Below are 26,351 nucleotides of genomic sequence, written 5' to 3'. Positions count from 1 at the left end.
ATATTCCAGCCCGGACTATTAGGACTAAGTATGATTGTAGATAAAAACATGAACTCCGACCTTATACACATTCCTGGTGGCAAGTTATAAACCGTGAGTATAACTGACCAATAAGAATAAAGAGCAGCAAATGACTCAAATGGGTTGAATCTGTCAGTCCACAACCCAAGATACACATTCCTTGATTCAGTTGAAAAGTGAGGATACATACTGTTAAAGTGTTTCCATGCACCATTACTGCATCCACAACATTATATGATTGGTGTCATGTCATATACCCAGCAGTTTTTGATGACATATGTCGCACCCTTACGGCGGAGCGTGACATCCCAGTGATCCTTGATTGATTTCAAGGTCTTTTTGTTTTATTGCGTAAAAGGGAGTCGCCACCTAGTATTATGGTCACTAGAAAACTTAACTGGTCTTTCAGAGATTCTAAAGAAGGGGGCTGGTTGCGTAAAGGGAATGTATTAGCACCCCTAGTACACCTTACCTAAGATAAGCTACTTGGTGTTTGGTTTGCCTTATAATTGCTATGGTGTTGGTGTTTTCCTAGAATACGTTTTGCTATGATGAATGGATTTGAGCTGAAAGTTTCAAACAGAGATAAACCTTGGTCAATGTGGATCACACCCTTAGATATGTCTACAAAGTACCAAGGAGAATCAATGCAGATCTCTTGAAATCTGTGTTTGATTCAGACTAAATTTATTAAGATAGAAATCCAAGAAGATTCCATGTGCTTTAAAAGCTCATTTTTCCCTTAGTTTTTCAAGAGTTTTGCGACTTGTAAATCGCAAGGAGGAGAGACCAAAATTTAGGAATCTAAGGAAAGTCATGGCACTTTAAAAGCCTATTTTTGCCTTAGTGTTTCCATACTCTCGCGGCTCGTAAACCGTAGAGTCAGAAATTGAAAAATGACTTATTATTCCTAAAAAATTATTTTGGATATTTGTCACTGGGGGTTTCTTTATCCAAATATTAATAGTGAATAATAACAAGTTATTCCCAATAATATTTTGGATATTCATCCATTTAAGATTTCTTTATCCAAACATTAATGGTGAATAATAGATGAATTCCCTCCAAAATAAGATTTTTGTATTTTTTAAAATATTGGCCAATACCCTTTAGAGTTTTACAAACATGTTGTAAAATCCAGAAATGCAAAAGAAATAATTTTTTTATTGTGTTTAAGAAATCCATGTGAAAACACATTTTCAAAACTTCAAATATTTTTTTTATATAAAAAAACATTCAAAACATGTTAGGGTATTGGCCGTATGCAACACACAAAAAAACATTTTTTATATTTTCTATTGAAAACACATACATCGCATTTAATCATAATTAAAGTCAACAAACCACATATTAGTCAAATTCTTAAGACTTTAATAAATTAGTTATTAAATTCCAAAAAAATATATAGAAATATGTTCTTATATTTTCACAGGAAACGTGATTTTATCTATCCTCGAGATATTTGATTATATACAAATTAAAACACTTTTTTTCTTTTTTATTATATTTTTCTCCTACACTCACATTTACATGTTACCAATCACCAAATTCAACATAAAACAAACAATACAGCACATAAATAAAATTACATAATAGCCCCTAAAATTCCAGGGAACTGCTGGGAAGTCTTATGGACCACAAAACAGTGGCGGCGCATCTGATCCACGTCCCACCGCCACTGGCGGCGCATGGGTTCACGCACCGCCGGAAAAAATGACAAGGGAGATCTGCAACGGCTTCCTCCCCTCTTCACTTTCCTGCCGGTGGTGGCTTTCACCGTGACCTGCAATAAGGGAAAAAACGCAGGCAGTTGATTTTAAATTTTTTTGTTTCTTGTTCACGGATCTGTTTTCTTTCTTTTCTTCTCCATTTTGGATCTGCTTCCCTCTACAGATATGTTCTTTTCTTTTCCTTTCCTATTCTTCTCTGTCTTAGGTGGTGGCAAGACTAAGGGGGCCGCCGGCTGCTAGGCTTTGGGTTTCCGTCCGGTCTGTGCAGTTGTTGGTGGCCGGTTCATGTCTTGGCGAAGATGACGGCCTGCAGACGTCTCCCTTTTGATTGGAGGGGAATGAGCAGATCGAGGTGAATGGCCTGTGGGGCTGCTGTCCTTTGGTTGGTTCCGGGGCCAGTTGAAGGAGATTAAGGAAATAACAGGGGTGGTCGGGTCTTCACGAGATGCTTTGTGATGGTGAAAGAGAAACGACTAAGTGGGAGATGGGAAATGGTAACTCTTGTTCTGTGACCAAGAGGATGACAGGTCGGTGAAGACGGAGAAGGCTGGTTTGGGTGGTATGTGGGGGAAGATGGGGACGGCTGAGAGAGGGAGAAAGGAGGCTTGTGTGCAGAGGGCTGGTGTGCTCTTTGGTCGGCTGAGGGGAAGAAGAAAGGCCAAAGGGAAAATGCTAGAATCAGGGAGAAGAGAGTGTTGGTGCCATGGTCGGGTGTCTGTGGATCTGTGTTGATGGCAGGGAAACAAAATGTAGGGGAGCTCTAGTCGACTGAAAGGAGAAGGAAAAGCTTCATTGGGTAGCGGCTCTTTTTTTCAAAGGAGGGTGTCCAACCGGTTAACTAAAAACTAAAAAGGATGGGTTTAGGGTTTTGTGGAAGCTCTAATTTTTTTTTGTCTTAAAATTGCTTTTTGTTTGTAAAGTTTTCTCCCCTTTTTCATATGATTGAAGGTTCATTTATATAAAATTTTTTTACACATTGTTATTTAAGGAAACATTGCAATAATTATTGCAGAGATTGTCTTCTATAACCAACACCAACAAATCCTATATATATGGTATCTTATATTGCAGTGATTATTTTCCATAATCAGCACGAATCAAATCATATATATATATATATGGTATTTTATATTGCAGTAATTATATATGATTCAATAATTATCTCCTCGACACATTGTTTCCTTTATATTAGCTCTGATGCTTTATGTTATCGCCACATGTAGACCTTTATTTTTTATTTTTTTTTATTTTAAAAAATTTATAAAAACATGGGTCAAAAATTAGGTAGCAACAACATGAATAATCTCTACAGTCTAGGTGTGATTAGGAAATATCTAAGTTTTTTATATGCTATAAGAGTCTTTCCCATACCAGTTCTGGGTTTGTAACAGGAATGCCCACATGTCATACACTCAGTCAACTCAACATTTTCAAAGTAGTATAATATGTAGACGTTTGGACACATGTCAATTTTTTGGTATCCTAATCCAAAGGGTTTCGTTATGAACTTAGTAGCATATAAGTTTTCTTTCAGCCTATTCCCTTCTGGTAAAATGCTTCTCGCCCATTTGATAATTCTGTCATAATCGGCCTCACTCAACCTATAATCCGACTTGATGGTGAACACCTATGCAATGACTGATAATTTACTATGCTTTGTGTAACCATCCATAATGATTCATTAGAATCTTTCAAAAGATCAAAAAACCTGGTCGCGTCTGCATTAGGTTCTTCTTCTACGATTGGACATTGACTAGCATTACCTTGATTCATTCTCATTGCATCCATAACCATATTCCTATAAGGATTACTGTTATCGTTTACAACTTCATGCACGTTGTTAGCACTAGAAGTTGACCCAACCATCATTTCTACCATGCTCTCGTTAAGAACAAATAGTTCTTCGTATGTATATGAAAAAAGGTAATCTTCCATAAACCCTTTGTGTAAAAGATGTATCGTTACAACATCTGAATAAAGATACTTTTTATTTTTACACCTCCTGCATGGACACCTAATATTGCCTCCACTAGTATTTCTCAGAATAGATGTTGTGAAATTAATAAAACTTTGAATCCTATTATAATAATCCATCATCTGCAATCGTTGGGGTGAATCTTGATATATCCATAAACGATCATCCATGACTTCTATCGAACCTCTATAAAATAATGATGACAACATGTATTAATTATTAACTACATTAAGTAAATAAATTTGCAAAAATATTGGTTTAGCTTAAGATTATTCAGCTTACTTTCAAATTTCTCTTAAATATTCATTATCAATTATCTACATACATACATATTTATACACATTAATTTACAACTCAACAATAAAATTGACAAAAATTAAAACATGCTCGTTAAACAAGCCATTATTTATTTCATCACAACACACCAAAGTCGGTAATTCGATATAAGTTTTAACAATTTATAAAAAAAATACAATTTTACAAAGTCTAAAACAAACTATAACAAGTACAAAATTATAAATCCATACTACAAGTTTGTTTGAGAAAAAACAATAAAACAAGTAAACACCCAAACAAAATACATATACTAAAAAAACATTCAATAATAAAATTGACATTTTAAAATTGGGTTAAAATTAAAAAAAGATAGATTTACTTATCAAAAATAAAATTAAAATTCGTAATAAATCAGAACACGGATGTTGTGACCACAAAATTTAAAGAACAGCGAGTTGAGTTGAGATGAGGGAGGTTGTTTGGGGGAGGGGGGCTAGTTGTTTGTAATGGGGAGGGGGTTTGTTTAGATGCAATGGGAAAGAAGAAGGAGAAATAGGGGAGGAGAGGGTTGATGGCTAGGTCATATATTAACTAGTGTCAATGAAATTACTGACAGAATATATTCGTCTGTACATCCGTCGGACATTCTGTCGGTGAAGTAGACACGTCACTGTATGGACATCCCGATTTGAATTTCATTGTAATTCGTGGTAAAATCATCCATAAAACTTGTAAGTTATCGCACTGCTTTGTTTTTAAAATTCTCCATATTTCGTCTATGATTCCCTCAGTATATATTGACGAAATGTTTTCGTCAGTATATACCAATGATTAGTGAGAAAAAAAATTTGATTGGTAAATATCACTGCAAAATACCGATAGAAATCTTCTGTCAGCAATTCCGTTTGTATTTGTTGAATTTCTAGTAATGAGTTTGGTGTGAGAGAGGGGGAATGAGAAAGAGAGAATAAGAATTTCTAATATAATATATACAATGATAGTCTTTTTATCAATTTATATTGATTTAAGATAAAAACTATAATTTTTTAAAATTTAATAGACAAATATAAATTTAACTAAATAATAGGATAGCACGAGTAATTTTACTAGAAAAAATTGGTAGATCATAATCAGACAACACAACACTGTTCATGGAAGAAAGCCATCCACCGTTACGAGAAGAAAAAAACTGCACTTTAAAATGTGGTTTTCTTTTAATTTATTTTAGTGTATACCTATTGTCTTATCAATCATTGTTTTTTAATACACAAGCCGTCCGATGTGATGTAAGGTGTAAACCGCAAACAAGAAGTTTAGAAGGCAAATTCTTTGACTTTCATGGACAGTTAGGCAAAGTATTTGACTGATCATAAACAGATTAGCATGATGTGTAGTAGCAGACAAGAAGTTCTAACTGTGTACCTCACAAAACTCTTCGGCATTAATGCAATTTTTGTCAACGTAGGACACAGTAAATGAATAATAGTAATACACAACTTCAGTTTATTACTTTAGGAACTCTTCTTTTCCAAAAACAGGGTGTTGTTTTGGACCATCCCGATTTCATCAAATAAAAGATAATATTGTACGAGCTACTCAAGAATATAAAATATAGGATCAGGTTTATCCAAGATCTTTTAATTGACTTTATGGCTGGTCAAGCCACCAGTTTTAAATGCATGTCATACACGGCGCTCCTTCAAAAGTTCTTAACCAGAATCATGCATGCATGCAGGCATCCCACTGTATTGCTAACTCTATAAATTCAAGCCTCTTCCCATTCATTCTAGCATAAACACATCACACACATTGAAAGTCACCCACAACGACAATGAGAGCTGCAATTCTAGCATTGTCCTTCCTTCTTTTTGCCTTAGCTGCAAATCAATTGCCTAGGGTAGCAGCTACTGCTGCTCCTGAGCCAGTGCTCGACGTCACTGGTAAGATACTTAGAACCGGCACTGGCTACTACATCCTGCCGGCGATCCGTGGGAGAGGTGGTGGGCTCAAAATGGCTAGCACTGGAAGAAGAACCTGCCCACTTGATGTTGTCCAGGACCGATATGAGGCGTCAAATGGTCTCCCACTGAAATTCACACCTGTGAACACCAAGAAAGGTGTCGTCCGCGTCCACACCGATCTTAACATAAGATTCTCTGCTGCATCAATCTGTCACCAGTCAACAGCGTGGAAGCTTGACAGCTATGATGAATGGACAAAACAATGGTTCGTCACAACCAATGGAGTTGAAGGAAATCCTGGTCCGCAAACAACTAACAACTGGTTCAAGATTGAGAAGTTCGAAGACAAGTACAAGCTAGTTTTTTGCCCTACAGTGTGTCAACACTGCAAAGTTATGTGCAAAGATATCGGGATTTATGTTGATGCCAAAGGAGTAAGGCGTCTGGCTCTTAGCACCGTGCCCCTCAAAGTTATGTTCAAGAAGGCTTGAAGATCACGATCGATGATGCATGCTCAAATACAATATCAATAATTAAGCTACGCCATGTGCTTCTGTAGGAATAAATTCCATATTTGGAAATTAAAATGTATCTCATGTCGTTACATATCAATATATCTTGCTAGTGACTTGATCTCTTTACTTAATAAAGAAACGATGTTGACTATTGTGACGTTGGTGTCCTTCCTTCTTTCTCTATGGTTGTTGAAACAATGCCCAATTTTTACTTCTCTAGTTTGGGGGAGAAAAAACACGTACACTCAATGTTTCAGGAATATGAAATAGCTGAAAAACATTGAGTGTCAAACACTGATATTCGAATATTATACCATTTGATACAAACTCATCTCCAGAAAAGCAAACAAAACCCAATCTCAACTAAAATAAAGCATAAATGAAATTTTGTTTTTTCATGAAAATGAAGCTTTTCGTGCGAAAATGAAACCACCATGTTTTCTTTTGCTTCTTTTTTTTAATTGTGATCCTTATTTTTTAAAACCAGACAACATTTAATCTAAAATGGTAAATGTCACATTGTCTTCTTATTAAGATTATTTTAATTGAAGGGGAGTGAAAAGTCAGGGTTTGAGTTTTCAAACCATAAAAATCTATTTTCCAACTTTTTTCATTTAAAAATTATAAAAAAGAGCCTAAGAACCATGATAAAACCATTTATGGCTTCAAAACACTCTTTTATCGGTAAAAAAAAAACATGAAACTAAAATAAATACAAACAATTCTTAGGCTGTAATCTATTCTCTCTAGCCACTCTAGCGAGATGACAGTTATAGAAAACTTATACGCACTTCTCTCATCATTATGAACTAGTTGACACAAAATTAGACTTTTTTTGTGGATGAAGGATGGCTAGCCGACAACTTCTTTCTCCTTCCCCTTTGTCTAATAATTTTCTCTCTTCTTTTTCAAAACTCAAGAACTAAAACATGAAAAAAAAAGGTTTAGACCTAAACATAGAATCCAAAAACCAAAGCGCAAAAATGAGTAGATTGAGGCTTTTGGATGAAAATTAAATTTTTACACGAAAATGAGAAAAGGTCCTGTTTGGTTTTTTGTGCATTTTATTTTCATCTTTCTTCTTGTAATTATTTTTATACTATAAATTTAAACCCAATTTCATTTAATCATTCTCAAACTAAAAATTTAAAAATTGATCAATCACATTAAATTTGCTAGAACGTGCAAAGAAAACAAAATCTCAACACATAAGTTAAGAAGAAATAGGAGGCTTAACCTATTATCTACCCAATCTTTACACACACACACACATTCCATAATATGCCTCCTCAAGTCGAGGGTGGAGGATCAACCCGAAACTTGAATCGAAAAGCAGTAAAGGAAGCAGTAGAAAGCAGATATGGAAAGGCCCTTATCGTCACCAATATGCAAATAATCATTACCAAGATAGGGTGCAGAATCGGTCAGAGTTGCAAGATTAGGCATAATGTGTTGGTTTGCACTAGTGTCCGGGAACCAAGTAATGGCAAAAAAAGTACCAACAGCAAGATGGGCAGAGGGTTGCTGGCCATCACTACAAAACTAGGCACATTGAGGGGCTGTGTGGCCGAAGGAGAAGCACAACTGACACACGATGTTCTGCTCAAAAGACCGGTGAGGAGACCACTGCCCATAACGAGAGGGTCGTCTATTGTGCTGACAATTGCTTTGCTTCCAGTTGATGGGAGCAAAGGAATGGAAGTCAGAAAATCAAACCTGTGTTGGTGGCTGTGGTGGTTGTTGTTAGAATGCCAGTTGCCACGATAACGACCTCTGTTATGACTAAAATTTAGGTTGTGTTGATAATGAGAAAGATGAGCAGAGGGCAACAGAGACAGCGTGGGTAACAGAGGTGGGTTTGCAGCTATGGATTGAATGGAGGTCTTGTGCAAAATCTCATGGGTAAGGAGATGGCTATGAAGATCAACATATGACAACGGTCATGCTTTGGTCACGAGGCTGGCTACCAAGTCATTGAACTCACCACAAAGGCCACCAAATACATAGAGGTTAAAGTCTTCAAAGGCGATAGGTCGAGCGGCAACAGCCGATTCATTAAATAATAACTTTGCTTACTTCATGTACATAGTAATCGAAGCATCACCTTGCCGAAGATCTTGAAAAGACCCATGGGGTTGCATAATACGAGAATTAGATGGAGAGGCGAGAGCTTTCTCAAAAGTGCATCAAACATAATGAGAGGTCTGGTGCAATACATCTATGGAAAGAGAGGAGAGTAACGCCCTCAAAATAAACTTATTGTAACCCATTTTTAGGTGTCCGTGGAAAAAAGAAAAAATACAGGAAAAAAACCAAACGGTGTTGTTTTGAATGGCACCATGGGGCTTTTTCTTCCCTTGCATCCTCCTTTGCAACAACTATATCTCTCCCTCTCTCTCTCTCTCCCCTCACTTGTCAAAAAACACGACACATCCCATACCTTACCACCATTAAATACAACCATGTACACCCTCACCTGCCATCATGTAAAAAGAGAGAAAGAAGGTCATACCCTACAGTGGTTGGGGTGGCTGTGCAGAAGCCACCCCACGCCACCCTGCCCTGCACCTTGACGAGACAGGGCAAGGTAGCCTCCATCTCCTCAGGTTTTAAATAGAGAGGAGAGAAAAAGAAAAGGAGAGGGAGATGATTTGTTTAAGAGACAGAGGAGAGAAAGGGAAGACAATAGAGAGGAAGGAAGGAAGATTAGAAAACAGGGGGGAGGATTTTTGGTTTAAAAAACGAACAGACAAGCAGACGGAGGAGAGTTTTTGGAGTAAAATAAACAAGAAATTTTGAGAAGAAAGCTGGTGAAACAGGAGAAGAAACAAAGGGGGAGGATAGAAGAGGAGGAAGAAGAGGAGAGAAAGAGAAGATAACAGGGAGGGAAAAAAAAGGGCCTCTGCACAGGGAAAAAGAAAAAACCACAGCAGCGTCGCCTGGAACCACCGTTTGCCACCGCAACACCACTGAGAATGGTCACTAGCATCACCGTCAGCTCAGCTATCCGAGATCATCATCCCAGGTAATTCTCTTCCCCCTCATAGTCGCTGGTCATTGTTCATCTTCTTGCATGCAAAATGGGCACTGTGCACGTTCTGCAAGTAAGAAGAATACTAGTCGTTTACTATGCATGCGCATAGTAATCGGCTAATTAATTAACTGGTTACAGTGCTCATGCATAGTAACCAGTTCATGGTTGCTATGAGCTGGATTATCAGCCAAGCCCACGCGGCTGGGCTAAGTCCAGCCTTGTAGAATGTAGGCCCGATTTTATTTTTGGGCTGATTTCAACCCGACCGAGTCAAAAAAATTAAAAATCATTTTGGAAAATTTGAGATTTTCCCGCATATTTTTCTATGCTATTTTGATTAATATCGATCTGTATTTTTATATTGTAAAGGTACAAATCTAGTATTAAAATCCATCAAATAGAAGTTGTGTTGAATGAGTCTTTATTTAAAGAGATTTGGAAGGTCTACTGATCTAATTGTGCAGGCACAATATTCATTAATTAGCCTCATTTTGAGTAAATAAAATCACTTGCAAAGTTGCCAAGTTTCTCATAAGCCTCTAGTTTTCGTTAAATGTTATGGGTACAAGTAAGATGTTGTCATTTTCTTTTTCCACGCACAAGATTATCACAAGAGAAAAGAGATTTTAATAAATCTATGAATCATCAATGTGCCAAAGATATCATTGTTCTCAGAAATTAAGTGGTCTAATACGGTGACGATTCCAGTTCGATCAGAAAATATGAAAATAGTAATATTTCTCTTAAAGAGTCTTTTCTTGTAACATTTAATCCTCTAAACATAGAAATTAGGAGTCATCTTCCAAGATAACAGTTTTGGTCTAATTTCTTCAAATCAAATTTATTTATTTTTATCCCTTAAATGATATAACTTGACATTTTTAAGTACTTTCTCTGCTTTTTTAGAAAAAAAATTACCTAAATAAAGCTGAAAAAATAATATGATTTATAACTAAATAGAAAAAAAAATGTTAAATTAACTAGAAAAAAATATAGCAAATCCTTAAAAGTAATTTCTTAGTTATATTTGAAAGTCTTTTCAACCTCATAGTTTTAACCTTATAGAAAATATAATTCTTAAAACAGCAAATTTTTAACATGACCCAGTGGTTATATAAAAAATTATATCTATTACTATAGGGCTATGTGTTTGGAAAAAAAACACCTTACATCGCTAATTTAATGATGGATGATTGAATGAATTTGTGCATATTTTATCATAATAGTTGTATTATAATAATATTATGAAGCATAATTCTTAATTAACTCAATATTAGTGAATTAAATTGAAAAAAAAATTAAAAAATATATTAAGTCAATCAAAGTTAACTTATCAAAATCAGATCGTGAAGATAGGATAACTCCATATATAAAAATAAAATAAAAATTATGAATTCAAATTCTCAATTTATCCAATATTAAATGATAGAATTAATAAAAAAAAATTCAATTAAAAAAATTAAAAAAAATCGAGTCAGTCTAACTAACCAACAAAATTCACTATCCGGATTATAAAACCATGATAATTTTTTAGAAAACTAAAAAAATTAAATTAAATTTATAATAAATTTAATAATTAAAAAAAATCGAATTAACCTAACCTCTCAATCCCTTTTATAGTCTTCGTTCTTTATCTTTTATGCGCCAATGACTGCCTAGGTTGTTTTCTTTGAAGACCCTCGAGTTTTGGTGATTAGCAATGAAAGTTTGTGTTTTCTTTGTTCTTTTAATATTAAAGCATCCTCCACTAGACGACATAAGCTTGTTTGTAATAATTATTGTTCCATTAATCATTATCATTCAATCCAATCAAAATAAATAAATAAACAAAAAACCATAGTTTTTTCGATGCGCACTCCATTAGTGATTAATTATTTTATAAATCTTCAATCTCATAGGTTTTTTCTTTTTCTTTCTCTTTTTCTTAGTAATGAATTGAATCTGGCTTGTTTTTTAGAGGATGAAAAACTACACACGTTGAAGCACAATATCAAAACTCAAATTTATAGTATTGCAGGTTACATATCTAGAGATTATGTGGTTTGGGCCTTTTCTATCCATTGTTGGGGTATGTGCTTCTTAGGAAAACCTGTGCACCATGCTTGCTGACCTGTGATAAGAGGAGATTATGATCCAAAGCCACATCTGCCCCGGAAGATTTTAAAGATCTATATAGAAAGGATTTTGTTTTGAAATTAAAATAAATTTTAACCGGGTTAATTATGTCTCTAATTGACATGTTAGAATATTCGAGTTTCAACGGCTTAAATCTTATTTGAATTTTTTTTTTTAGAATCGATGTGTTACGTCATGCCACATTTAATAAAACAATTACTGAGTTTGTTCTTATAATTAACTTTTCATTAATGTATAATGGCTCTTTTCTTTACAGTTTGTAATTCGTCTAATCAAACACTTTGGGTTCTGATATGTGATTCTTTCTCTGGGTAGAGACCTTGGCTCTGCTATGGTGATGTTTGAATGAAATTAATGTGACCTTGTATTTTGCTTTTGAATTTTAAAACAATAAAAAGATCTTGGAGTTGGGAGAGGGGGAAGTTTATTGTTCTTGAGCTGGATTTGGACTGGGGAGAGCTTGGAAGTTCATTGGAATGGTTGCAGTATGTGGGCATGTTTTCGTCGATCACACACTACGACTTGAACACACCAAACTAGACAAAAGCCTAAAATGCTTAATCAAATGCTCACTCCTTGAAGACATGGAGACCTCAGATCTGTAGTGATTCCGTTGCAGATAAGGCATAAAGAATAAGAAGCACGATAGCATTAAGTCAAAATTAATCCAAGTTGATCGATCAATCCAAATGATGTAGCTGTCAAGTTGCTCGAGTTTAACAGATGAATTCTCACCTATGTTTTGAGGCATAGCACATACTTTAAGAAGTCAAATAAAGTTGGCATGATGGAAGTAATGATTACAGCCAAGACAAGATACATGTGCTCCATGAGTTACCCAATTATTTATTTCTAGCACCTCTCGGTGCATCCCTTCCCAATTCTAGCTCGATAAATTGAATCTCCTCTCCTTTGATTTTTACATCCAAGAAAAAAATATATCAATAGAAGATAAACATGAGTTATCCAATGTTATTGTTATGCTTACTCCTCCTTGCCTTTGCCTGCACAAAGCAGTCAATAGCTGCTGCTGAACCAGTGCTGGACATTGATGGTGAAAAGCTTGTAGCAGGCACCAAATACTATATCTTGCCAGTGTTCCGTGGGAGAGGAGGTGGGATTACAATGGCTAGCAACAAAACCAGCTGCCCACTTGCTGTTGTCCAAGACCGTCTTGAGGTATCAAATGGTCTTCCACTTACTTTCACACCAGCTGCCGACGACAAGAAAGGTGTGATCCTTGTTTCTACTGATCTTAACATCAAGTTTTTAGCTAAGACAACATGTCCCCAATCAACTGTATGGAAGATTATAAAGTCTTCGAACTCGAAGGTACAATGGTTTGTGTCAACTGGTGGGGTTGAAGGAAATCCTGGTTTTAATACGGTGACCAACTGGTTCCAAATTGAGAAAGCTGATGATGACTACAAGCTTGTTTTCTGTCCTACTAAAGTTTGTAACTGTGGAGTTTTATGCAGGGATATTGGGATTTATATTGAGGATAATGGGACTAGAACACTGTCTCTTAGTGATGCATTACAACCTTTTAAAGTCCAGTTCAAGAAAGCTTTGAAGAAAAACTCGTGAATGAATGATCAAAACCTTGCGAGAGCTAGCTACTTCGTAGTAATAGAAGTACCCTTTTTATGCTGCTCTTGATCTTGGTTTTAGTATGTTAGTGGTCTCAATTTCCCTGTATGCCTTCTTTTTCCAAGTAGAGCCCATGGCTCTGCTCTAATAATGTTTCAATGAATCCATATGTTTTATCAGAATAACAAGGTTGGGTTTCTTGTATTTTGCTTATGAATTTTGAAATGAGAACTTACATATTGGTATAATCTTAGACTTGGATTGGGAGAGATGAAATTTCTTCTCTAGATCACCTTACAAAATGTCTGAAACTAGATTACTTGAGAGGCAGAATTTGCCTAAGAAATTGCTTGCTGTAGATTCCTGATAGCTTTTTTATAACACTAGAACCCCATAAACCAGAATTGAAAATTGTCATATGTGAGTATTTCTGTACTTCTGTTGTGGCTTTTTCAAGACAATAGGATTTACAAGAAAAAAAAGGAAAAAAAAATGATCCTGTTATGCAAAGGATCTTTGTTAGTGTCCACATCAAAGAGATATTTTTTTTTTAGAATAGAATTGATTATCTTTTTTTATCATGATGCTGTCAGATTGAAGGGATTTTTTCTCCTTTCTATCTGAGGACCAAGAAGTTGGATAGTGGATAACACTACTATCCTTCAACATTTAGGGTGAAAATGAATCACTGTAACAGTCTTGTTTGCTTGCATAAACTGATCAGAACCCAATTATTGAATCACCTTGCAGGGTGCTCTGACAAATTTCCATTAGGAGAAGGGATAGTAATTGGCCCTTCACTGCAGAAGGCAATCGCATCAGTGGAGCCCTGCAATAGGACCAGCTGTGGTTGATAAATAGCACTGTGATGCCTTTAATAGCTCTTCTCCTTCTCCGACACCAAATTCCTGCTTGAAAACATTCTCCGTCCCAGCATGTTGAGTTGTTTTTGCCCCTAATCTCAACTTACCTTTCACTGTTTCAGAGAGTTTTGCCCCAAGTCTCACTGCAAATTAAATTATGTCACAGAATGTGGACTAGACTTTAATAATTAGAATTAAAAAAAAAAAAAAAAGTTCTGATTTCATTTTTCAATACTAATCATTTCATGCAAAGAGTACAACTTTTAGTCTTATTTTGGAGGGGAATTGTTCAGAAAGGAAACAGCCAAATAGATCTTTCTCTATTCGTCTTATTATCATTGACTAAGTAGCTAGAAAGATTGGCCCATTTAAGATGAACTTTGCTAGCTATGCCATGGACCACGTAACAGGCACAATACCCAGATCCTTATTCAATCCCAAAGCTTCCCACACAGCGTCTGATCCATCAACAATATTATTCTCACATGGTGGCAGAAACCCATGCTCACTATCACATCCATGCAAAGTATCACATTCATCCACAACCTTAGCAGTCACACTCTTTCCATTACTAGCAGTAATCTTGATCATCCTCCCACATCTTGACCCCCCATCATACCATCCTGTTGATAGCGCAACCACTCTCTCAGTTTTGGCATGGTACCTCTCATCAAACTCTGACGGTGCTCCTCCTTCACCGCCTTCACTAAAATCGTTCAAAGTTAATTTAGCTTTCGTAGTGGATGTCACTGGAGGTGAGCATTTATATTTAGCTGGGAAGGATGGTTCTTTACATTAACGTTCTCCTGAGAGAGGGCAATTGCCTGAAGGTGGTGGAGAAGAAGGGCTGCTGCCTCCTCCTTTGCATATGTGGGTGCCAACATCAGGATCATCATTGCATTTGCCTTTGATGCATATAAGCTGGCCATCACAATCATTCAAGGCATTACAAGGGCCATTGCAAGAAGAAATTGCGTGCGAAGAGATGATGCTGCGAAGAAAGAACACACAAACTAAAACAAATATCTTTTTCCATTTGCCGTTCTTTTTTATGCTAGCTTTTCGGTTGCAGAGAGATACAACTAGGTTAGATTTGGAATTATATATAAGCCTAAGGTTAAGGAGTTCCATGGAAGAAGCTTTCGTATTCAATATTTTACTAAAATCTCATCGTCAAAAATATCAACCAAAAAAGCCTGTCCAATTAAGTGGCCATTGGGCAATAAATGATCGGTTTCATCATGTCATGATGTACAATATAGGATAGGATAAAGAATGGGGAAATCAATGGTCGGCTTTTGCTTTCTCGAAAAGATAGTAAGAAAACTCTTGTTCTGGGGACGTGGTGCGATGAAAAAGTATCTGATATCTGTATAGCATCTTGAGTTTGATTCAGAATGTGTATTTTTTATAAGAATTTGAAATAGTTAGAATTTTAAAGTACGCTTTCCAGATATGAATTTTCTTAAATTCAATAAAAAAAACCAGTTAAATTTTAAAATATATATATATAAGAAAAGAAAAGAAAAAATAAAATTTATGAGCCACCCAAAATTATGGCAGTGTGGTGTCGATGGTTATTATGGTCCAAGTCTATCCCGTTGTGAATTAACTTAATTGTATCTCTTTGCATGTGTTCTGATCACATCAAACTTTAAAGACCTCAAACTCAATAATTCTTGAGTTATGCACGGTGTGTGTGTGTGTGTGTAGGAAGATTAATTGCAAACTCTATATATGTTTATGTTTATATATATATATATATATATATATATATATATATATATATATAGCAACGATTTTTCATTTAATTTCTAAGAGACCATGGCCGCTGATGCCTTTGAGATGGTTTATGGCGCCTTACAATACGGTTTAATAATTTTAACTCTATGTTTAGTTAATTTCTTGGAAAAAAAAGTAAATGACCTTTTAATTAAATGCTAAGATTATATATAATATATAATTTTCATTGATCAAACCCAAAATGATAAATGTACTTGTTAATTTTCATTACAGGTTAGAGAGCTGCCTGCCATGTATATTGTCCGTGTGGGTCATGCAATATTAATTCCAAAGACTTGTCACTTTCCATAAATTGATTCCTTGTATTTTATTTACGTGAAAGCATTTTTTTCCAACAAGTATTGTTTGTTGTCTTAAAAAATGCCACACTTTTTCTTAGGGAAAAAAAAAACCACCAACCACTTCAAATTAGGGGAAGAGGGAGGATATAATTAAGCCTGTGACTGTGTAGAGCGACCCACATAGATCAGACAATTAAGGATCATGGATGGTTTTAATGGATAATCATCTAGATTAATTTTGTTTTTTTAAAAAAATAAATAGGTTAAAAATGTTGTTTTGTAAAAAACAATTAATAAAAAAATTATTTGGATTTTGATTAAATTTTACTGGGTCAATCCGGCAACAAATCAATCTTTTTTATTTTCAATTCAGACTAATTCAACTCTGATAGACTGAATTTAAAGTCTATCAGTTGAGCCAGTCAGGTTCTACTGACAGTTTCCGTGCATTAACAATTGACATTTGAGAATATTGTGATTTTTAATTTTCCAGTTAAGAAAAAGTCATGTAATTAATTATTAAACAAAAGATATTATTTGTTATCATTGGACGTCATGAGAATTGAAGAAGACATAACCGCGTAAAGGTCGATTCTTAAACGTATAGCAAAATCTCAATATATCATGTTCTTCAGATTTAAGTAGGAAATCTTTCAATTAATTAAGATCTAGAAAAGAAAAATGTAGTGTTAATTTGTCCTCTGCATAAATTATCGCAATTCATTGAGATACAGTATTAATTATCTCTTTAATGAGATGAAAATGTACATAGATGGAAAGCATGATGTGGGTGGACATAGTGCATTCCATGTCCATCTTAAAAGAATCATCTTCTTAATATATCATATCTCCTCCATATAGCAATGGAGCTAATAACCTCAATGAATTAATTTTTCTCTTCCTCTGAATCTTGATTAATTAATATATATCAAAATTATTTTTCTAAAAATATATTTCCTTCTTTAAAAAAAAATAATTCCACATAGAAATTCATGAATTATCTATCACTAATTAATGGCTTCTTCTTAAAAAATAATGACTAATAATTAATTATATGTTTGGAAGCAAGTGAAAGTTTGATAATTTATTATGATTTCTAACGAGACATAGTTATTAAACCTGAACTAGCTCAAGACTTGACTCAAGATCACATTAAATAAGATAGAGAATTCGATGATAAAAAAGATAAATAGAAGCCTTAAGAGAGATCTCGATCAGGGAAGAGAATTAAGTGTTATTATTGTGACAAGCCTAAACATATTATTGTGACAAGTCTTTTGGAGGTGCATTGTACTTTGTTTGTTTTATTGATGGAATGATGATCATTCCAGTAAAATTTGGGTCATTTATTTTAAATTCAAAGATTAAGTTCTTGATGTCTTTAAGGATTCTCGTGTCAGAGTTAAAAGAAAAACTAGTAGAAAGCTTAAATGTATTTGAGCTAACAATGGTGGTAAGTACAAGGGTCTTTTTGATAGGTATTGTAGGGAATATGATATTAAGTTGGAGAAGACAATTCCTAAGATTTCATAACAGAATGAGATAGCTAAGAGAATGAACATAACCATTGTTGAAAGAATTAGATGTATACTCTCTCATGCAAAGTTGTTTAACTCCTTTTAGAGTGAGGTAATAAAGACTACAGTTTCCATGATCAACCTTTCTCCATTAGTTCCTTTTGACTTTGATGTTCCAGATTGAGTATAGAAAGGAAATGATGTCTCCTATGCACACTTGAGAGTATTTGGTTGCAAGGCATTTATACATGTTCCAAGAGATGAAAGGTCTAAGTTTGAAAATAAAACAAAGCTATGTGTGTTTCTTGGGTTTTGAAGATGAGTTTGGCTATAAGTTATGGAATCTAAATGAGAGAAAAAAAATTAGAAGCACAGATGGTGTCTTCTTTGAAGACTAAATCATTGAAGATTTTGAATAGAAAGAAAAAACATAGCTTACTATTTTTATTCCTGCTAATTCAAATTTGAGACCTAAATTGATGTTCCAGATTGAGTATAGAAAGGAAATGATGTCTCCTATGCACATTTGAGAGTATTTGGTTGCAAGGCATTTATACATGTTCCAAGAGATGAAAGGTCTAAGTATAAAAATAAAACAAAGCTATGTGTTTTCCTGGGTTTTGAAGATGAGTTTGGCTATAAGTTATGGGATCTAAAAGAGAAAAAAAAAATTAGAAAAAGAGATAGTGTCTTTTTTGAAGACTAAATCATTGAAGACTTTGAATAGAAAGAAAAAACATAGCTCATTATTTCTATTCCTGCTAATTCAAATTTGAGACCTAAACCATAATTAACTTTGATGTAATCAAGGGGAGGATTTTTAAAATGATGATAATGGTGGTTTACCTATTGAGCCACTAGTTAATGATGATGATGATGATGATGTTATTCCTGAATAGGTTATTTAAAAAGATTCAGATGAGCCATAATTGATGAGGTTCATTAGACATCACCAACCTTTCACCATATATTCTCCTCAAGAGTATGTGTTGATTACTGATGGGGGAGTCAGAATGCTTTGATGAAGCTATGTCACGTGAGAAGAAAAATAACTGGTTGAAAGTCATGCAAGTAAAGATGAAATCCTTACTTTTGAGGTAGGAAAACTTCTTAAATGCAAGAGAGCACTCAAGAATAATTAGTGTTCAGGTCAAAAGGTGATGAAAACTGCTCATAGCCAAGGTACAATGCAAGATTGGTTGTGAAAGGTTTTGGTCAGAAAAAAAGTAATGATTTTGAAGAAATCTTTTCACCAATGATCAAGATTCTTCAATCCAGGTAGTGCTTGGTTTAATTGCTAGTTTGGATCTTTAAATTGAACAACTTGATGTGAAAATTATCTTCCTCTATGGGAACTTAGATAAGATCTATATGAAGCAGCCTAAAGAGTTTAAAGCAATAGGCAAAGAGTAGCTAGTATTCAAGTTGAAAAAGAGTTTGTATGGGTTGAAGCAAGCTCCAAGAAAATGGTACAAGAAGTTTGATTCTTTCATGGTAAATCATGGTTATGATAGGACCACTTTTTATAATTGTGTGTTTATAAAAAGGTTTCTTGATGGAAACTCTATTATTCTCTTGTTATATATGGATGATATGCTAATTGTTGGAAGTAATTCTAAGAAGATTTATAGTTTAAAGGGAGAGCTAAACAAATCATTTACAATAAAAGACTTAGGACTGACAAAATAGATTTTGGTATAAAAATGAATCATGACAAAAAGAATGAGAGACTTTGGCTATCTTATGAGAGATATGTTCAATAAGTACTCGAGAGATGCAACATAAGCAAGTTCACACGCATTTCTACTCCATTTCAAGCCACTCTAAGCTATGTTCTAAGTATGTTCTTCAAGTGATGAAGGTAAAAATGAGCTAAAAAAAGGTTTCTTATACATTTGTAATTGGTAACTTGATGTATATCATAGTTTATACAAGGTCGAATATAGCTTATGCAGTTAGTATGGTTAGTCGGTTCCTCTCTAATCCTAGTAAGGAACATTAGCTAGTAATGAAATGAATACTCAAGTATCTCAAATATACTTCTAGTTTCAACTTATGTTTTGGCAATGATAAACTTGTGTTAGATGGATATATAGATACAAATATGGATGGTGATGTTGATTCTAGACTTGATGACCTTTGTAGAGGGAATAGTTTCATGGCAATTAAGGTTGCAAAAATATGTTGCATCATCCACTACAAATGTTGAATATATTGCTATTATTAGTGTTATGAATTAATGAGAATGGACTATGGAATCTTGGATATAATGAGATGGGATCCAGGATGATTTGATCGAATGTGGGGTGATGAGTTTTATGTGGTTTATGGATAATAAGTGTGATTAATTGTGATATGAATTGATATCGACACTCAGGATGTTCAAAATAAAAAAAATTAAAAAAAATCTGCTGAAATTTCGATAGAATTGTTATTAATGTACAAGGATTATATGTAATACTAAGATTAGGGATTGATAAATTTTTTTTTTTTTGAAATTCCAGAAAAGAATGGATTATGGAATCTTGGATATAATGAGATGGGATCCAGGATGATTTGATCGAATGTGGGGTGATGAGTTTTGTGTGGTTTATGGATAAGAAGTGTGATTGATTGTGATATGAATTGATTTCGACACTCGGGATGTTCAAAATTAAAAAAATTAAAAAAATTTGCTAAAATTTTGATAGAAATGTTATTAATTTACAAGGATTATATGTAATACTAAGATTAGGGATTGATAAAAAAAAAATTTAAATTCCAGAAAGATTTATAATAACTGGGTGATTGTTTCAAACTGAAAATAAAAAAATAAATTACATTCTTTTTAGATTTATTGTGAGGGAATCTCTATACCAATGATGAGGATGTTACAGTTGCTATGGATAAAGAATTTCTTACATGAACTTAGACTAGTTCAAGAAAACTTTATGTTGCATTGTAACAGTCAAAGTGAAATATATCTCAGTAATCATTCTATTTTTCACTTTCAATCAAAATATCAATAGATTCAAGATGTTATGGAGATGAAATCATTTGTTAGTGAGAAGATCCATACAAATAATAATATGCCAGACATGATAAAGCTTTGTAGAAGAGAAACGAGCTTGGTAAAGCTTATCAAATTAAAGCTTACAAGCTAATCATCGACATGACAAATTCCTTACATGATAAATTAGATCACCACATGTTTTAAATGAAGAAAAGAAGCTAACAAGTGATATGACTATAAAAATTCATTGTCGTGGTATAATGGTTTTGCAATAGAAAAGGAGAGAGCGTAAGAGAAAAAGAGAAAAGAGAAAGATGAGTAATATGTCTTCATTCAATGATTTCCAACTTATTCATTAAAGCTTATCAAATTAAAGCTTACAAGCTAATCATCGACATGACAAATTCCTTACATGATAAATTAGATCACCACATGTTTTAAATGAAGAAAAGAAGCTAACAAGTGATATGACTATAAAAATTCATTGTCGTGGTATAATGGTTTTGCAATAGAAAAGGAGAGAGCGTAAGAGAAAAAGAGAAAAGAGAAAGATGAGTAATATGTCTTCATTCAATGATTTCCAACTTATTCATTAAAGCTTATCAAATTAAAGCTTACAAGCTAATCATCGACATGACAAATTCCTTACATGATAAATTAGATCACCACATGTTTTAAATGAAGAAAAGAAGCTAACAAGTGATATGACTATAAAAATTCATTGTCGTGGTATAATGGTTTTGCAATAGAAAAGGAGAGAGCGTAAGAGAAAAAGAGAAAAGAGAAAGATGAGTAATATGTCTTCATTCAATGATTTCCAACTTATTCATTAAAGCTTATCAAATTAAAGCTTACAAGCTAATCATCGACATGACAAATTCCTTACATGATAAATTAGATCACCACATGTTTTAAATGAAGAAAAGAAGCTAACAAGTGATATGACTATAAAAATTCATTGTCGTGGTATAATGGTTTTGCAATAGAAAAGGAGAGAGCGTAAGAGAAAAAGAGAAAAGAGAAAGATGAGTAATATGTCTTCATTCAATGATTTCCAACTTATTCATTAAAGCTTATCAAATTAAAGCTTACAAGCTAATCATCGACATGACAAATTCCTTACATGATAAATTAGATCACCACATGTTTTAAATGAAGAAAAGAAGCTAACAAGTGATATGACTATAAAAATTCATTGTCGTGGTATAATGGTTTTGCAATAGAAAAGGAGAGAGCGTAAGAGAAAAAGAGAAAAGAGAAAGATGAGTAATATGTCTTCATTCAATGATTTCCAACTTATTCATTAAAGCTTATCAAATTAAAGCTTACAAGCTAATCATCGACATGACAAATTCTTTACATGATAAATTAGATCACCACATGTTTTAAATGAAGAAAAGAAGCTAACAAGTGATATGACTATAAAAATTCATTGTCGTGGTATAATGGTTTTGCAATAGAAAAGGAGAGAGCGTAAGAGAAAAAGAGAAAAGAGAAAGATGAGTAATATGTCTTCATTCAATGATTTCCAACTTATTCATTGTTAGATCAGGCTGAGATTTTGACAACAAGTTCTAGACATAGTGCTCTTAATTCTAAATGGTTGGATGGAAGAGTGGTGTCTAAATAGGTCATTTTGGCATAAAATAGAGTTGTTAGTATTATGAGATTTTCTCAAACCTATTTTTTTTTTTAATTTTGTTGTATTGCAAAAATAGACTATTCTTAATATTGTAAATGTTGCAATCCTTAATTATAGTTAAGGGAGAACACATGTAAACTCATCGTTTGTTGTTAGTAGAAGTTTTTAGGTGGATTATAGCCCCGTGATTTTTCCTATATCGGATTTTTCATGTAAAATTCTTGGAGTTAAATTATGTGATTGATTGTATTATTTTGTCGATTAATTGATTTTAATTTTAATTACACAAAGAGAAAAAAAAAGACTTTTGAATTATGTATTTGGTTAAATTGATGTACAGTTTTCCAACACGCACAAACTTAAATCAATCACCACTATTGTAAACATTTGAGAAATTCAAAGAGATATGTTGGATCTCTCGTGCTATAATAAATGCATGCAGACGACATATAATATATTTTTATTTTCTCATAAATTGTAAGATATATTGGACCACTTGATATGGAAAAATACTTTTCATTGGACCACTTGATATGGAATTTGACAATTGATATGGGACTTGGCGTACAAGAATTGACCTTTATACACGTTTAGGACTTCGTCAATTGATTTCACAGGGATAGAAAATAAAGTATCGTGTTTAATAATTAATTAATTATATGACCTTTTCTTAATTGGAAAATTTAAAACCGTATTTTTAAATGCCATTGGTTAATTTTATAAGTAAGGCAGTTTGAAATTTTATCTACCAAAACACTCAATTTAGCAATAAACTTGTGTTCTTAAACACTCTATTAAGTAACGAGAAACTTTTTTTAAATTAAAGTTTTTTTCAGTGTAAATACCAAATATCTTTCTAAACTTCACAAATAATTTTATTTTAAGAGTATCTTTCATATTTGTTTTTGCAAAGGATATACATATCTTCAATATCTTGCAATTACATAACTAATTAATTTTCATCTAGTAATCTGTAAATTATTGGAACCAAATCTTCTAAAGCGAGTTTTATTTAGTATTTAATTTCAGCAAACACTTTTCTTAACCTTCTTTCATGTATAAAATAAAGATTATCAAGCATAATTTCTTCTTCTTTTTCTCTTATAATACATTTTTTGTTGGCTACAACACTGTAGTTTTCACTTTTCATTTTATTGAATTTTATTTCTCTAACTAAGATTTCTTTAGGTAAGTCAAATTTCATTTTTTTTCTCTAACTAAGATTTTAAAATGCCTTTCACCTTGTTGATCGCGAGTTCATCAATCTTTATTTTTCCGTAAACACACAACCTCGCTACCTCATCTAAGATCTTTAATGTCCCTTTACTAGAGTTGGTTCTAGGAAGAAAAATATGCCTAGGCAATATGTGCAAAGAATATTGGAGGCCTAATAATCACAAATTAAGTACTCTTTCTTTAACATTGACCTCTAATCCAATCATTCAGATTAAAATTAGTCTCCTTTAATTTTATTAGAACTCTGATATATATATCGATTATTGAAAACTTAACACACAAATAAATTTTGAACCTCTCTTCTTTAATTCATACATATTCAGCACACCTACACCATTCTGAATGCATGAACCTTTTATTTATAAAGGGATTACAGGATAAAGAGAACCCCAAATTATCATATTCCAAGAAGGATTCTAAATACTAGTTTAATAAAAATTCTAAACACAAACTCTCTTTTTAGACTACAAATTAATCTAATTACTTGATCTGGGAATCCTTCTCCTATCTCAATATTAAGATCTACTATTTCCTGTTTTCCTTTTTCCCTTCCGAAATGAAGAATTGGTTTCAATTATCCATAGAAACGGAAAAGGTAGGAAACCCTTTGAGCATTTCCATATTCTAAATACTGCACACTGTTAAAATTAAGACGACAATGTTGTCTAAAAGATGAGCCTTTTTCTTTCGCCTCAGAACTTCATTACCATTGCATTTGTCTGATCTTGAGATCAACTTCTTAATCTTTTGCTTTGAAATTACTTAGCTTGGTAGAGTTTGCGCATTGCTTTCTCAAACTTTTGACGAGCTTTGTCGTAACGCAAGAAGTCCATGAACAGGAATTCAGAATTATCTTCTGTTCGTATTTTTAGGATCTTCTGTTGTGGATGACCATAGTTGCTCCATCTAATGTTCCTTAGTGGTATCTCAAACTGCTCATGAATATATCAATTTTCAACGAGTCAGGTTTCTTTTGCGTACAGGACCAACCATGCAAATTCATACAGTTCAGTTGTTTGATTATCTGATTTACATTCATAAAAATTATAAGTCAATTAAAAGAAACATGAGAAATTTTAAGACTAAAATGTAAAATGTTCCAAATTATGGGGATGCTACAGCGCCCCCTTTAATTAGTTCCACCCCTCATGGAAAATACTTTTAGTTAATACCTTAAGTCTCTGCTAGGGCCAGATAATGAATTGGGAGGATTGATGTATTCAATTCAAAACTAGATTTTAACATGAATGACCAGATTATCAATTCACCTACTAGGTTAATCAGGTCTAACTGAATTTATTTCCACCTAATTTAATTTGAAACTTTAATCGACCTAGGTCTTGGATTACTGAAATGACCAATCAGGTCAGGATCAATTGGTCATTAAGTCAACCGAGTTGAATATCTACATGGTTTAGAAATAAAGTCTTTGTCTTTTTTTAAGGAAGAGATTGAAGACAGACGAGCTCTGCATCCTATGCTTCAATATTTTAGTGTACAAGTGATCAATACATTTTAAAAAAATTAAAACTACAGCTTGCAATCAATTGAATAAGACTTCGCCTAGTTGAGACAAGAAAAATATAGTAAAGAGAGGAAATACTTATTCACCTGTTCAACTGTTTGATTTTTCTGCAAAATAGGAAAATTGAAGGCAATTGATCTCTGACTGCAGAATGCTATCTTTTCAGTAGAAATAAAGAGAAGTCCTGCAACAGCACCAGTTTCAATTGAGAAAAAGCAGTGTGATGCCTTAAGCAGCTTTTCTCCTGCTCTAACGTCAAATTTCTGCTTGAAAATGTTCCTCCTCCCGCCTTTTTTTATTTTCTTTGCCTCAAATTTCATTGTATCTAAGAGACCAGCCGATATAACTGCAATTATAACATATGATTAATGATGTTAGTTTTCTCTGAAGAAGAATCCCATCCTTGATTTATTCATTCCTAATGAGAAAAATAAAGAGCAATACATCAAATAATTCAAGGGAAGGAGTCTTAATTACCACGGTCAAAGTAATTTGCAATGGTGTTGCTTGATCCCCCAGCTGCACCTGCAAGTCAATGGATTAAAGTTATCTACATAATATTGATTTAGATTCAGCAATACCAATTGATGATCTTGGGGAGAACCAGAAGACGAACCAGGATGATTACAGGAAGAGGGTGTTCCTGCACCTGCAAGTCAGTGAATTGAAGTTATCTACACGATATTTATTTAGATTCAGCAATAATAATTGATGATCCTGGGGAGAACTAGAAGACGAACCAGGATGATAAAAGGAAGAGGGTGTTCCTGTTTGCTCATAATGTGGAGGTGGGATTTTCCTCTGAGACATTTCTGTCACACAAAGAAATTAAAGTGATCAGATCAGAAGAAGCTGATCAGTTTAGGCTAAGATTTTACACTGTTGTTTAGAGGAAGAGGTGTTGGTGGGAGGAACCACTAGTGGTGGCTTTGAAACACTCAGAGGGGATAAAACACAAAGTTTTATTTCATGAACACAAGCTTACAGGAGCAAAAATAAACTTACAACAAGCTTAACAATACACACCCTCTCTTTCTCTCTAGTGTTTCTCTCTATTCTCTCTACTCTCCCACACATAATAGCATAAGCTCAGCTTGCTATTTATACACGAATTCAAAACAAGAAAATTCAACCTTCAAGTGTGAAGGCGGCTATGGACGGTGGTGTGAAGGCGGCTGGCGGCTGCAGCTGGCGGCTGGCGGCTGGTCGGTCATAGCTGGTGGCTGGCTGGCCGGTGGTTGCCTTCCTTGACCT

At 33.9% G+C, this 26,351-nt stretch overlaps 3 protein-coding genes and 1 pseudogene across 4 annotated transcripts; 2 read left to right on the top strand and 2 right to left on the bottom strand.

Moving 5' to 3' along the window:
- Positions 1 to 5,747: 5,747 nt before the first annotated feature.
- Positions 5,748 to 6,590, top strand: LOC133670473 (kunitz trypsin inhibitor 5-like). Its single transcript, XM_062090975.1, has one exon. It carries the CDS (start codon positions 5,834 to 5,836, stop codon positions 6,452 to 6,454), a length of 621 nt encoding a protein of 206 aa, XP_061946959.1. The 5' UTR covers positions 5,748 to 5,833; the 3' UTR covers positions 6,455 to 6,590.
- Positions 6,591 to 12,438: 5,848 nt separating this feature from the next.
- LOC133671634 (kunitz trypsin inhibitor 5-like) lies at positions 12,439 to 13,486 on the top strand. Its single transcript, XM_062092443.1, has one exon. The coding sequence runs from the start codon at positions 12,606 to 12,608 to the stop codon at positions 13,233 to 13,235; it is 630 nt and encodes a 209-aa protein (XP_061948427.1). The 5' UTR covers positions 12,439 to 12,605; the 3' UTR covers positions 13,236 to 13,486.
- A 1,002-nt stretch (positions 13,487 to 14,488) lies between these two features.
- LOC133670863 (kiwellin-like) lies at positions 14,489 to 16,648 on the bottom strand (annotated as a pseudogene).
- A 7,207-nt stretch (positions 16,649 to 23,855) lies between these two features.
- On the bottom strand, positions 23,856 to 25,990 carry LOC133670936 (GEM-like protein 7). 2 transcript variants are annotated; one of them, XM_062091534.1, is made up of 5 exons: positions 25,838 to 25,990; positions 25,714 to 25,746; positions 25,575 to 25,622; positions 25,184 to 25,443; positions 23,856 to 24,504 (listed from the first exon to the last, which is right to left on the bottom strand). In XM_062091534.1, exons 1-5 carry the CDS (start codon positions 25,905 to 25,907, stop codon positions 24,331 to 24,333), a joined length of 585 nt encoding a protein of 194 aa, XP_061947518.1. In that variant the 5' UTR covers positions 25,908 to 25,990; the 3' UTR covers positions 23,856 to 24,330. The 2 variants fall into 2 exon arrangements, with proteins under 2 accessions (XP_061947518.1, XP_061947519.1); XM_062091535.1 differs by having other exon boundaries at positions 24,232 to 24,596.
- Positions 25,991 to 26,351: the final 361 nt, after the last annotated feature.

This window comes from Populus nigra, chromosome 13 (assembly GCF_951802175.1).
Source record: "Populus nigra chromosome 13, ddPopNigr1.1, whole genome shotgun sequence".
In the NCBI taxonomy this organism is placed as follows: Eukaryota; Viridiplantae; Streptophyta; class Magnoliopsida; order Malpighiales; family Salicaceae; genus Populus; species Populus nigra.
Note: the sequence above shows the minus strand (reverse complement) of the source record. Positions and strands in the feature narration are given on the sequence as shown.